At 31.5% G+C, this 14,826-nt stretch overlaps 2 protein-coding genes across 3 annotated transcripts; both read right to left on the bottom strand.

Annotated features, from left to right (window-relative positions):
• Positions 1-286: 286 nt before the first annotated feature.
• On the bottom strand, positions 287-6,538 carry Bma-imp-1 (signal peptide peptidase family protein; the record flags this gene model as incomplete). Of its 2 annotated transcripts, XM_001897108.1 has the most annotated exons (15): positions 287-412; positions 911-1,077; positions 1,183-1,260; positions 1,729-1,846; positions 1,964-2,041; positions 2,199-2,297; positions 2,634-2,870; positions 3,255-3,355; positions 3,575-3,756; positions 4,115-4,263; positions 4,639-4,728; positions 4,841-4,930; positions 5,336-5,521; positions 5,750-5,884; positions 6,473-6,538. In XM_001897108.1, the coding sequence occupies 15 exons, from the start codon at positions 6,536-6,538 to the stop codon at positions 287-289; spliced, it is 1,902 nt and encodes a 633-aa protein (XP_001897143.1). The 2 variants fall into 2 exon arrangements, with proteins under 2 accessions (XP_001897143.1, XP_042938679.1); XM_043082745.1 differs by lacking the exons at positions 5,750-5,884; positions 6,473-6,538 and having other exon boundaries at positions 5,336-5,374.
• Positions 6,539-8,808: 2,270 nt separating this feature from the next.
• Bma-eef-2 (translation elongation factor aEF-2, putative) lies at positions 8,809-14,729 on the bottom strand (the record flags this gene model as incomplete). The annotated part of the gene is made up of 14 exons (XM_001897109.2): positions 8,809-9,002; positions 9,210-9,320; positions 9,486-9,662; positions 9,763-9,970; positions 10,119-10,445; positions 10,601-10,900; positions 11,040-11,288; positions 11,488-11,730; positions 11,848-12,161; positions 12,606-12,663; positions 12,845-13,004; positions 13,161-13,287; positions 13,634-13,721; positions 14,727-14,729. 14 exons carry the CDS (start codon positions 14,727-14,729, stop codon positions 8,809-8,811), a joined length of 2,559 nt encoding a protein of 852 aa, XP_001897144.2.
• Positions 14,730-14,826: the final 97 nt, after the last annotated feature.

Here is a 14,826-nt window from a genome sequence, read left to right as displayed (position 1 = left end):
ATGCTAACAATATAAAATTTATAAAATATAAGCATCCATGCATCTTTATCTTGTCTACGTTTATAATAAAAGGGGGAGAAAAAAAAAAAACTGGATCCATTAAAGATAATGTTATGCAAGAGAGAAAAAACAAATAGAAAATGAAAGTAATAAACCTTGTAAGAGTAAAAAATGAAAAAGAAACATAAAATTAAACAAAGAACCTAGCAATCCACATTGAAAGACCAACGAACCAATTATCAGCACTGCTTTCAGAAATTCAAGAAGTATATCGTCATGTTTCCTTTTAACCTGTATTACATGGTAAAACTGCTGGTAATGTCACAGAAACTTCATCAAAACCAATACTACCCGAATTAACAGCACTACTGGCCGTATCCGCGGCAGAATTTCGCGAAATATGAGAAGAATTCTGAAAATTACTTTTTTCTCTAATTTAATGAAAGCCACACAAGTGTTAAAGGAATTAGTTAACATTTACATCACTCAGTTCAATAGAACTATTTCCTAAGACACGAAATTTTATTCAGAATTTCTGGAAGCCAAGAAATGATAACTTAAGCAAAATGAATGATCCTGAAAGGTACTGTGTCAATAAACCCTTGTTCATCATCGTCAAAAGTAATCAATAATATCAATAAAAGTTTATTTCCTTCGCACAAAACGAAGGACAAACAGAAATATTTGCAATAAAACCAAAAGAAATTACGAAGAACTAATATTACGTGAAAAGCAAATGTTTAAATAAATTTAATACTACGCAGGTTACATACTGATGGTAAAAGTAGCAATATTTCCAACCAAATCTTCTGCTACTCTTTTTTTCTGTTTTTAACCAGAAAATTTCATCTTAGCTAAAATAAGTAAAAAGTTGATTTGGTGGAAATTTCTTTGAAAGCATAACAACGACCTCAGATTTCGGAAAATCTCCAATCCAAAGAACCTTAAACTCTCGCCGAATGAGCGCAAGTATAATGATGGGTCCTAATGTAAAAGGTATTAGATAAATTAAAGCAGGCTGAGCGGTTTCCATCAATGTTAAAGCGACGAATGTTACAATAAGACCAATTCCATAACCTGAAAAAATGGGCAAGAATTTTCCTTTAATTCACTTTAAAAAAAAAATACATATAACATGTGAATAACTCATTTAAATTCGAAATTAAAAAGAAAATAACTAACCGCTAACTGAAATAAATCCATAAAGATAACGTGTTCGAACAACGAAATCAACGGTAAAGCAAAAACAGATCAGATAACCTATTCGAAAAGGAAGAAATGAATGACTGATTCTTCTAAATTACACAGTAAATTACAAGTAATTAACTTACAGTATTATTTATCACCAACAACCTAACAACGATACGTTAAAATTAATTTGTTGGATGGTTAAGATTATGACTTCACAAATTATGCTTTAAAAGTTATTATAATTTAGCAAAAAAGGAAATAAATTTCAGGCGGATTTCAACAAAACCTGAATCCTTATTGATTTAACTAATATTCTGCAAAGTAATACTTGTACCTTCACACTCAGATTTGCATTCTATATATTATGATGGGTGAAATAACAGCTCGGATTAATTAGGAAATTTCATACTAAAAAATTATCATTACTAGTCTGGAGAGAAATTTTAGGCAAAAAGTTGTCACTATCAAGTTTTTCTTCGCAAAAGTGACTACAAAGCTTTCTAAATTACAAAATTTAGTGTTCAGAAAAACACTAACCAGGTACTATAATATCACCCAATCCAAGGATTACTGGATGAAATTCCTTCTCAATTGCTAAATCAATGCATGAAATCATTGGGTCACTTAATCGTGGCACTTGAAAAAGCATCGGAAACTGCAAATGTACCACATATTGAAAGATAATTTTCAACTTCTTAAATCACTCAAGTAATGTGAATATTTCAGAATCCAATTTATTTATTTTTTCCAAAGTTACCAAGCTTAAGAGTACCTTTTCCGGTATCTCAGTATTAATTGGTGCTATAGGATAACCACCATTTGTTTTTGAACAATCTGTTCCAGCTGCAACCTATAAACAACAAAAGTAAAAAAAATACGATAATTTTGTAGAAAATGAGACTGATAAATTGAAATTTGCTTAGAGATTTTCGTGAAGCAAATAACTTATTAAGAAATAATTAAAAAAAGTAAATTATATAATCAAGAATAATTTGACAAAAATAAACCTCAATCATCACAGAACATCCATTTTTGGTAAGAAAAGGTGTAATAAAGACCATAAATATATCATACATAAACATGCATGTCAGTAAAACTGTTAACCACTAAAAACAATTACTTAAAAAAAAGAAAAAAAAGTTATGACTGAAATAAAATTTTATCATAGATACATGAAATATCACGTTAAATGTCTTTTTTCAAGAAAATGACTTATCTCACTAAAAGAAATTTACCTGATTGATATTTTAACTTATTCATTATAAAAACAAAATATTATAAAATCTATCTTTGGTAGTTATATTGAATCTGTAATATTAATTCCACATAATTCCGAAATGAAAAATTTTTTATTGTCTTGTTTTCCATAATAGACCGTAAGAATTATCTTGTTGTCATAATAATAATAGATTCATTTTGTACAAAATTTAGAAATATTTTACCATCAGATTCGGAAATCGAATGCCTTTCAAAATATGGATACAAACAGTAATGTTGATGATATCAAGCAATACAAATGCATATGGATCACGTCGGATTGTAAACCAGGTGACACAAAATGATGCTGCACCGATGAAAACCACCACAGACATCACAAGTGGTCGTTCGGTGCAGCACTCGTAGTTGAATAGATCACGGCGGAATATTGACTGTGTTATGTCATTCATCGAAATGCATACCTTAAAAGTGATATTAAAAGAATATTAATTAACAATGATATAAAACGACTGACAACTGTTTTACAAAAGTGCTAAAAATTTTCTGTGATTATATTAATGATTTGATGGATTTCACTGATATACGTACAACGCTCAGATAACACATACTATGAAATGGAAATCGCAAAATATTCGAATTTTCATTAACAGAAGAGGTAACACACCGAATTTAAAAGCTTTAGATCACATTCCGTTCCATATCAACTAACCAGTCTTTTTTAAAATGGCGCATAAAGAACCAATAAACTTGAACAATAAATATGAAAGCAGACTAAATTTTAAGGATCATAGTGAGATTTATCAATCAAATAGATTCTATTTCATTATTAACAGTTACAAAATTACCCGACAATGGCCACATTTGCATATCGATCCAAATAATGCCGTTAAACAACGATGAATACTAAATGTACCAATGATTGCAAGTAATATATTGAAAATGAACACTGCAAAATTTGATTATTACGCAATTTTTTCACTTACTTATTTAGAAAAGCTTACTTACCCTGACAAATTTATAATATTTTAAGAAACATTTACCATTCTACCCCTCGAAATCTTCGAAATATATACATTGCATTTAAATTTCAAGCAGAAAAAAGTGTGAAAAAAACCTGCTTCGTTTGTCAAATAGTTGCTTACAATGAGAACAGCAATTTACTTACCCATAACACCTCGAAAATAGAAACCAAGCATTAAAACACCAACAACAACAAGCATTATAATAATAATGAATAAGCAATTTGCTGAAGTTGTCATTTGTTCATCATTTAGGCAACTTCTTGATTTCTGCATAACGTTAGTCGAGATTTGGTGAGGTCCACGCAAAGTAACAATTTCTTCGTATCTGAATGCTTATTTGATGTACTTATTTGAACGACATTAACAGATTCAGTAGTCGGAACAGTCATAAATAGCGCTAAGTAATCGAACATTAGCAAAAATTTTAATGTAGTTAATCAGTATTTAAAACTTAAATCAATAACCATTACCTTGAAAATAAATTTACAGCATTCCGTAATTAAGTTAAACAAACTTTAGAAAAATAATCTCATGCAGTTCCAATGTAAATAGCTTTATGAAATGAATGTGATTAACGCTCCTCAATGATCTTAAAAATTGATGTATTGTCAATCACAGAAATAATTAACCTATCAGAAAGTATTTGTAAAGAAAAGCAAAAAAAAAAAAAAAAACAAACAAACATTTTTCGAAGAGCAGCCCAGTAACCGCCTAGTGTTACACAAAATACAGCTATAAGCCATATAATTAACATGGATATATCCCATCGAGAATTCAACGGTCTATAGAACTGCAATAATAATTCTCTGCCACTTCCATCACTGCTCAGTTGCTGAAATATACTATATTTCGGTATCATTAAGATCAAAAAAGGAACATATTGAAAAAAAAAGAGAAAAAAAAAAAAAAAAATAAACCTGGCTCTAATCGTTTCAATTTTTATTACCTACCCTATCTTACAGTTGTCTTATCCAAAACTCTTTAAACGTTTGTATGACTAATTTAGTCTTTCATCAAAAACATTACGAAATTTAATTTAAGACTGGTAGATCATTGCTGCCATATTTTGGTAGGAGCAATTACACTGACTTCAGCTGTCAGTATGGTTGTCCTCGACTTTGAAATGCAATCATATGTTGTTCGAAAGTTAATTCTTCAACCATAAATAACATCAGAACTATGGGAACAAAAATACAAATAGCATTACCAGCATTTCGTTGAAGAATGTAGCAGTGTACATGAAAAATGCCGGCAATTTAGTGGACTGATTGAAATCCGGATCGTAAAATTCCGAAAACTGAAAGATGAGTTTCCTTTCAAAAGGACTATAAGAATTTTCAAGTATGTATACCAAAAAAAGTACAAATTCTCGAAGACAATTTTTTGCATTCCAAAGTATGAGTATTTACCAAATAATCTGCCCATTTGGTAACATATTTACGACCCTTATCAATGAGAATAATGGCAGCACTAGCATTTCTTGAAGCCAACTGGTCTACCTTAAACATAGAAACACATAAAAATAAAAATTAATTAAAACATGCATCACTACAGTATCAAAATCAACATGACCAACAAAAGTCTTGAAGAAATCTTAAAGACTTTCAATAAAATAACCACTGTTTTGCTGCATCCATTGTACAGAGCTCATAATATCAACTGTTTAATTATTTCAATTATCCTGATCTTAAACTTTTTACAGCCAAAACCTGAATAATGGCTTCTCGGCAAAAGCCTTCAACAATATGACCTAACAATGTTACATATAAAAAATCCAGTCTTGTTGGAGATATATTTAAAACTATAAACAGAGAACTAATGAAACCCTTTAACTGAAGAATAGCTAACACTGATTACAGCTTATATAAATATGCTAATAGAATTAAAATTAAAGATGCACTTACTTCATATTGTAAAGCTCTCTTAAAGCTTGCATTCTTCATGATAAACGGAATCGCACAACTGCCATCTTCGAGTTTCAGACGATAATTCAGTGCTACTACTTTCTTCTCTAATAAAACTGGTTTACCTTTGTTGCAAACATTAGTGTTGTTAATGATTCCACCCCACCAATCAAGTCGTAATATCTCCTGAAATAAATTCAAGAATCTTATAACATTCTCATTTACTACGGTATGGACAGATAACTGATACACAAAACGTAAAAGGCCAGTTTATCACTTTTTCAAGTACTCTGCCACGTTCAAAAACGTACCTAATAAATGAATCAAACACACACACACACACACATGCAAGGAAAAAGAACAAAAACAGCATGAAGAAAACAATTTTAAAAGTTCGCTGCAGAAAATGCTAACAGCATTTTTAACGTCTTTTGCTATCTGTTGTACTCGCCATTGCTCATAATTAACACAGAACGTCTGCTTTTTTTGCGTAATTTCATTCTTGACAAACATAAAAGCATAACTTGAATCGTAATATCCACGTGTTTCCTCAAAATAATCAATTATAGAATTTGCTAATTGCAATGATCCAAAAATTTTTACAAACTTTTTCAGCTAAATGATGACTCGATTTCTTTCTTCTTTTTCCAAAAACGAATACCAACTATCTTGTTAAATAAAAAATTTAAGAAAAATGGAATGAGTTCGAACAAAAGATGTTTCATTCCTTACTTTTGCAATATATTTCATAATAAGTTTGTGAAATTGCTGCTTAATAATTTTTCTTTTTTTTTTTAGTTGAAGCAATTCAAAGATAAATTTGATCATTGCAAATGTTTTAAATTTAGATTCAAAAGCTACCACTTATAATTTAAACTATAATTACAGTAAATGAATTAATGTATTGGAAGAAAATGTGGTGAAAAAATAGAAAGGAAAAATTACAAATTGCTTGTACAACTTTATTCATTTCCCAGAAAATTAATTTTAAGTTGAAACGAAAAAAATGGAAAAAATATATAGATAAATTATAATATCAAAGAAAATGGAAGGAAATGAATGATATATGCAAAATATTTTTTATCTTTGTTTTTTTAAAGGAAATCAGAAAAAATGTAAAAAGAAGGAAAAACTTACAACTATACCATATCCACAAATAATTATAAAGATAATATTGCCAATAACGATATGCTGCCGCATCATTCAATCAATTAATACAATAATGATTTGAATCGATGTAAGAGATAGATGGAATTATTGATGTTGCACCGAATTATCTCTAAAATATCAATTTATTTTTTATAAATTAAAAAAAAAAAGATGGAAAAACGAAAAAAAGGAAGTTGAAATATTGTTTGAATAGCAAGGATAAGATACGGATCCAAAAAAAAGGGACGAAAAAGGAAAGGTAAAGAGAGAGAAAAATGTATGCTGAAAAAAAAAAAAAAAAAATAGGTGGATAAATTTAAATGCGGATAAATATTGTCGTTTAATGTTTACAAACAATTTAAATTTTAAATATTAATTGTATTACTGACGGTAACGACATCGATATTTACTTTTCTCTCAAATAAATGTGAATATTATGACTGTGAAATATGAATGTGACATTCAGAAGGGAATAATTCTGATAATTTTTGAAATTAAAAAATATGCGTAACGCTTACAGATAGTACTATCCATCGATCACTGAGCATTACTTGCCAAACATACAGGAGAAAAAAAACTGAAATGAAAGTGTAATATGATGTATTATGCAATACGTTATAAATATATTTATACGTAAACCGCACGGAAAGTAATCAAATTACGTAAAAATAAAGGATATAGACGAGAGGCATATAAGCACGTATGAAAACGTATGAAATAATAAATGAATATAATGAAATACGTGTGGAAAATAATACATTTATAAGTGTATCTGAAAACAATGCATTCGTAAATAGCATTCAATGAAATGAAATATGTAAAAATAATAAAATATATGAATTAGTGAATATAATACCATATAAATTCGCAAATTATTATTTGAAATAGAGTATATATGCGGATAGCTGTATCTATCGTGAAAAATTACGTATAAATTACTCATACAAATAATCTTAAGTAAGCTTCTGATACTTGTGCAAAAGTCTTAGAAATGAATTGATATGAGAAATTTAATTAAAAGTATTTCCGTCATCTTTTCGTACAATTTTCAAATTGATATTTATTATAATTAATTAAGACTGATTCGTCATTTACATTAATAGCATCTCGCTTAATTTCCATCCCATTCTACACTAACATGTTTACTTCGTATTGAATACAACTAATGCCACCACATTAATCTCGAAATTGTCATAATTGGTGAACACGTCACGACTTCCGTATTATCATAATATTAATTTGCTAAAATGTGTCACATAATAAAATATTCATTTATTTTATATATGAATGTGTGCTATGTTGACAGATCTCTCTTATCTTGCACAGTTAGCACCTTATAATTCATGTCTGATTCAGTACGGCTGAATAATCCTTGAAACGTACATATTTATTAATAATCGCAAATTATTAAAAATTCGCAAATTGTTGTAAATTAGAAATTCTAAATTTCAGTAAGAGAACAATCAAAAACAGATTTGCTGATAGTTACATCTTATTATTCGTTGCATAAGGAACAAATAAGACGCAAGCTTTCAATAGGACCACGGTTGCATAGCGGTATCGAATTTATAATGCATCACTTGTCACAGACATGATGCATATGGAAAAAACTATAAAAACATCAGCATTTTGAAAAAAAAACGCCAGAAAATTCTTTCACTCTTTTTTGAATGTTTCCAGTGTATTTCCAAATACCTATGTAATAATTTTCTCCAATCATTCTGTAAACAACAACAGCAAGATCTAACAAAAAGAAAAAAAAATACCATAGGCCTTTTCTTTATTCAACAAAAGCAGCATAACAGAAACAAAAGAAAAACAAACCGCATTAAAGTAGCCCCCACAAAGATGTCGTCAGTAACAGTCAATATGCTAAAAAAGTAATCCCCCAAAAAACTGAATTATAAAATTTCCTGAAATTCATGTAAAACACATTGGCTTTTAAATTTATGTACTTCAACTAAAATATAAAAAATAAAAATGCCTAATGAAACTGAAGCTGAAGAATGATTTCCACTATATTTCGGGAATACAAAGCAATCAGAATAAAGACAGTTAAGTTTAGAAAAATTCCACAAGTTTTATTTGTTCTACTTTCAAATCCGAAATCCACCAAAAAAGAAGAAAAAAAGAAAATATAAAACTGAAGGATGAGCAACTTCAGGGTACAACAATGACGCAGCAAAAAAAGACTAACATTCTGCAACATCAAATCAAAACAAATCTGGTTTCATAACAGTAATTGTTGAAAAGCGACAAAGGAACACAGGAACAAAGAAAAAAGAAAAAAGAAAAAAAAATCATACTTATTTTTAAATAGTGAATTACATTTTATCCAAGAAATTATCCAAGCCAGGTATTTGTTCTTTCAAACCCTTACGCTTACGAATTTCGGCTACAATTTGAGCCGGCTTTGTGTTCGGCTCCAATGGATTACCCTGCAGTACCTGCCAGTGATCAAAAACACATTGCGGGAATGCTTGGCCGCCCGTATTAGAACGAAGATCAGCCGTAAAGCCTGAAATCTTGTGCTTTATTCAACCTCACATGAAACAACCGAATTTCTAGACTTACGACCAGACAGGTACTAATCGTTTTGCTACCGTTACTCAAAGTAACTTTACCAAAAATCCAATTCAAGGCCACCTGCGTCTTCTTTACCATCCGATTAACTAATCTCGACATTAATTACTAAAACTTAAAAATAAATAGATATTGAACGAACCGAAAGACTCATTGACAGGTAAATACGCCTTAACAACGAACATTGGGGTACCAGCTACTTGTGATTCTTCAAATACATGTCCACGACGCCGATTCAAAACTCCATAAATACCTAAAGTTGTCAGAATTTTAACAATGTCACTAAAAAAAAGAAAAAAAACATTAAAGGTCTTTCTCGTATCATGGAGTAAGGAAATATAAAGTACATTCGTAATGATATGAGAGTAATGCAAAACAAAACAAAACAAAAAAAAAAAAGAATAGAAAAACAAGCAACCTCCTACAGCATTTTCTGGACACTGAATTTCTACAAGATAAACAGGCTCCAGCAAACGTGGCTGAGCGGTTAATACAGATGCATAAAAAACACGACGAGCTGTTGGAATTATCTGGCCACCACCCCTGTGAATTGCATCTGCATGAAGCGTTACATCATGTATATTGATGCGAACACCTAAAATGTACACAATCATCGAAAATTCCCAAAGAAATTAAAATATTTCGGAAACTTCATATTTGCAAATGACAAAATGGACGACTATATAAATACTAACCTCGCATATTCTCGTCACAAAGGACACCCTCTTTTGTAGCCCATTGGAACCCAGCAACAACTGAATCCTTAATTTCATTCAGGTATTGCACACCTTTCGTAACATCAACCAAAATATTTGCACCGGTACCATCAGGGCCGAAACACCAAATTTTCCTTGCTTCAGTGACGTCATAATCATACTTCTCAGCCAAAATTTTAGCTCGGGACTAAAAAATATAAAAATTAGTACTGTTGAAAAGACTGAACATCAAGTTAATTAAAGTACAAAATGTCAAAACACAAAGGTCTGAAATCATTATGTTTTTTATTTGAATTATATACCTCAGAACATTTACAAGCCAAAACATATTTTACCTTCATTTCATCACGGGCATTAATTTCACCCTTGTCGATATCATCCGCGAGTCCATCAGGCATTGGCAGAGCCCTGGCGAACAGACGATTATGTTTGTTAGGCGATTTTGAAAGGCACAATTGGTCTGATTCTTCGGTCACAGTCTCACGATATGAAACAACTGGATCAGACTTTTTAATTGGGATACAGGCGTGATCCTCTTCTAAATCTTTCAAGCAAATTTCCAAATGGAGTTCTCCAGCACCAGCAATGATATGCTCTCCTGATTCCTCGAATATGCATTGAACCATAGGATCAGATTTCGCTAAACGTTTCAGACCTTCGACCTGCAATTTGAAAATACTGAAAAAAAGTCATCAGAAAAGAAATTTGCAAAATTATTTCCATGAATCAAAGAAGATGACTTGCATCCAATTTCGAAAAAAAAAAAAAAAAAAAAAAAACTATGCGGATAATTTCAGAAATCTAACACAATAATTACCAGTTTCGGTAAATCGCCAGCATTTTTTGGTTCCACAGCAACACGTACAACCGGTGATACCGAAAATTTCATAACACGTAGATTATGGGCATCTTTATATGTTGTTATTGTACCACCTTTGACAAGATACTGGTCAACGCCTACAAGACCGGCTATATTACCAGATGGAATATCTTCGATTGGTTCCACATAACGACCCATCATCAGAATTGTACGCTGAATTGTTTTCTCGTATAAATCTTCCTTCTTTCCGGGTACAAAATTTGGTCCCTGGATTCTTGCTTTCATTCCAGTTGCAACCTGAAGTACGAAAAGTATTCCAGTTATCTTGCACATTCTGGAAAAAAGATGAGAAATTTTTTGAAATATAATGAATTCCAAAAACCCTAAAAAAATGATTCTTATATCATCATCGACTTTGTGATATCCTCTGATTTACCTTTCCAGAAAATACACGTCCGAAAGCATAAAAACGTCCTTTGTCCGATGTCGGTACCATCTTTGAAACGTACATCATCAATGGACCATTAGGGTCACAATTCCTTATCGCAATAGCAGCTTCGTCGTCATGTGGTCCCTCGTACAACATTTCCATTCGATATTTTTGGGCAGTAACAGGTGATGGTAAATGCATGCAAATCATTTGAAGCATTGTATCACCAGCTGGCAACCATTTACGCATCATAACCTGCAAAACAAGCAATCAATTTGCTTCAAAGTTATCACTAAATAACCATCTTAGACTTGCGCATAATCAACCCTAACGACAAGTTATTTAAAGACAAGTTGGTCCGTAATCCTAACAATAACTGTGCTCTACGTGGTCAAGACTGGCTACACATCAACGATGCTTAAATTGTAATTTAAATTCCGAATTTAACAATAACCTTCATCAGCGGCTTCCCTTCTAGATTCCTCTCATCATTAGAAAGCTTGATATCAAGTTTTTCAATTAGTTTTGCTGTTTCTTCCTTTTTGACGTTCATTACAGCATCAAACACTTTGAAGATCGGATCAAGTACGAACTGGACAAAACCACGTTTACTATCAGCATCTTGTGTTGATGTCCACTTTTTGGTCTTCATGTTAAAGAAACGATCACCCCAAAGGTTACGCATAAGTTTTTCCACCTAAAACTTCAATTATAAACACCTACATCTGGCAAACTTTTTTTTCTAATGAGTCACATTCAATTATTAGATATCTTACATAAATTAACTCAGTTTAAACAATAAAATCTTACGTACCTGAACTCCAAATTTCTCCGCATAGAATTCAGCGAACTGCTTTAATGTGAAAGCCCAACCATGTAAACCTGAACCAAAACCAACGTTACCAACAGCTGGATCAACCATGATTGGCCCCATTGGTCCATCATCATCACCATATGTAGCAATAATAACATTAATATTTTCCACGATGCGCTGAAACGTTTGGTAGAGCTCCTCAGCACCAAGCTGCAATTCCAGCAAAGCACGGTCCATCTTGTTCATAAACAGAACGGGCTTGATACGTTCAGCTATAGCCTGCCGTAAGACTGTCTCAGTTTGCACACAGACACCTGAATCAATGTAACTTTATTTTTCCAGAATATCGTCATCAATTAGACAACCTTTTGATATAAAAGTATATTTTGGCGACTTTAGCACTAATATTAATTTTAAGATGAAAATAGCAATACCATTTGACAAAATGCACTCATACTTCTAAAACTTATAGCGAAAATGTCACTTCAAAAAGCCAGATAAATAAACTGAATTTCTCTAAGCATAAAGCAAAGTTATTTGTGTAAACGAAATTTGCATAAAGTACCTAAACCATCCAAGTTTTGATAGATGTTTCATGACAGAAAAATCTGAGAACTCAAATGTGTTACCAGAAACCAAATCATGTTTTTATTTAGCGTTTCTCATAAAACACTTGGTAATATTAGGAATTATATAACCAAGCAAATAAACGCACTTCGGCCAATTATTTAAAAGAATTTCCACACTTGTTAACTTACCGGAAACGCAATCGACAACAACCAAGGCTCCATCGGTAACACGCAATGCAGCAGTTACCTGAAATGACAAAGATAGGAACGATTAAAGCAAAAAAACTTCAAATCTTAATCATGCTGTTCATAAGTTACACTCACTCTTGAGAGAACCAAAAATATTACGCATCAACGCAAAAATGTAGGCTGAAAGAATACTTCCTAAGCATGAATGCAAAATTGGCAGATTGAAGTAAACAATTTACTTCACTAGAAAAGTCAACGTGGCCTGGTGAATCGATCAGGTTGATCAAAAAACCTGGAAGCTTCTTTTGCTCGCCATTGATGGTATTGACTTCTACTTGACTTTCGCCTTTGATGAAAGCAAGATCTTTTGCCTCTAACTCGAAGAAAAGAGAAATTGCACTGAAACATTCTTACAGTCACATTATCTATCCAAATTAAAGTAACACTGTAGAATAATTGACACATTTTGCTTTCAATTAAGAATCAAATTAAAAAGTAATAGAAGTCAACAACGACCCAATAAACTTATCGAAAAAAAAATTAAGTAAAACTTACGTTGACTTAATCGTAATGCAGCGTTCTTGCTCATCCTTACGTGTGTCAGTAAAACGTGTTTCGCCCGCTTTTGCTCCAGCTATAATACCCGCTTTCGACACCAAAGAATCGGTTAACGTTGATTTACCTTTAAAATAATGCTTCGGTTGTTATATCAAAATTTACTTATAATTTATCTAAATAATCTCACTTCGCAACTGTTATCAAATTACAGGAAAACAGTTTATAAGTGCAACAGATTATATGTGACAGCAAAATATCTTTCCACTTTTTTTTTTTCAAACTGAATAGCAAATTCGTTCAGAATGATGTTATCTTTTGATTATTTCCTGAATTATTTTGAATTATTTTAAAGTCAATATAAAGATTTCCCGATCCAAATTTTCAAACCACTTGATGCTTTCTTGAAAAATAACGCTTTAATATAACTAGCGTGTACAAGATGGCCACGGCCAACATAAAAAATAACAAACCATGGTCGACGTGAGCAATAACGGACATATTACGAATATTTTTTTTGTGGTCCATTATGCCACGGATTTCTTCGATCGTAAAATTCACCTGAATCATCATAAAAATCAGTTTTTACTTGAAATTAAACAATTTAGCCTAATTTCTCAAAGTGATGTTTAACAACTCAATCGTGATTAGTTTACTGTAACAAGAAATCCCATCACTACTGCTTGACTTTCGGACAATTTTTTCACGTAATATCTCCGACAAGGAATTATTATAGTCAAGGACAACTGAATGAAATTCTTTTGACGTGATTTCGCTGATAAATTTGACCGCTTTCGTGAGGTTTGTTGTATAGAAAACAGGACGTAACCCCATCTCTGGAGAACGTGAGGTATGCGCATATACATGTTGTGCAGTAATGATGATTTATATATAACAACACAGCCTTAACGATGGCCTTAGTGCTTCTTATATATAAACCTTCAACACTAAAATTTCAAAATAATTTCAGTAATTACTCAACAGAATTTTGCGAATTCTACATTTTTATACCTTAGATCCCATTCCAAACTTTATTCAGTTCTTACCAAAACATTTTTTCCCCAAACTTGAAATAAAGAGGATTAAAGGAGATGCTTGTGATGAAGATAAGACCGGAATTCACCTTCTACCAAATCATTAGAGATTAAAAATTCCTCAAATTGCCACCCATACTTCGAAATTTTAAAAAAATGCTGGAAAAAACAGGAAAAAGGAAGAGGTAGGAGCTAAAGTTTGGATCCAGGGATGTCCGATAATAGAAAACGCAGGAAACCAAAGAAAAAGCCTAATAATATACCAAACATTATGATAAGAAAGACAAAATAGATTTAAAACAAACTTATTAAAAAACGAAAATGCAGAAAAAGAAGGATTCAGACTGAAAAAAAAAATGCTACGAAAAACAATGCATTCTGAAAAGCCAGCATTAGAAGAATATGGAAATGGAGAATTCGATGTGAAAAAAAAGATGAAATGAAATATTGAAAATGTTAAGAGGAATTTATAAAAAAAATATATATATAGGAACTAAAAAACGGATCCAGCAAACCGGAATCAATGACTTACCATGATGAATAGATGCTTCTGCTTGCGTAACACACAACCACAACCACTCAGCAACAGATGCAAACAACAACCAAGCCAATACCAAATGTATGCAACGAAG

The sequence above is a fragment of the Brugia malayi genome (assembly GCF_000002995.4).
Source record: "Brugia malayi strain FR3 genome assembly, contig: Bm_008, whole genome shotgun sequence".
Taxonomy (NCBI): domain Eukaryota; kingdom Metazoa; phylum Nematoda; class Chromadorea; order Rhabditida; family Onchocercidae; genus Brugia; species Brugia malayi.
The sequence above is the reverse complement of the archived record's forward strand: the minus strand, read 5'-3'. Positions and strand labels throughout refer to the sequence as shown.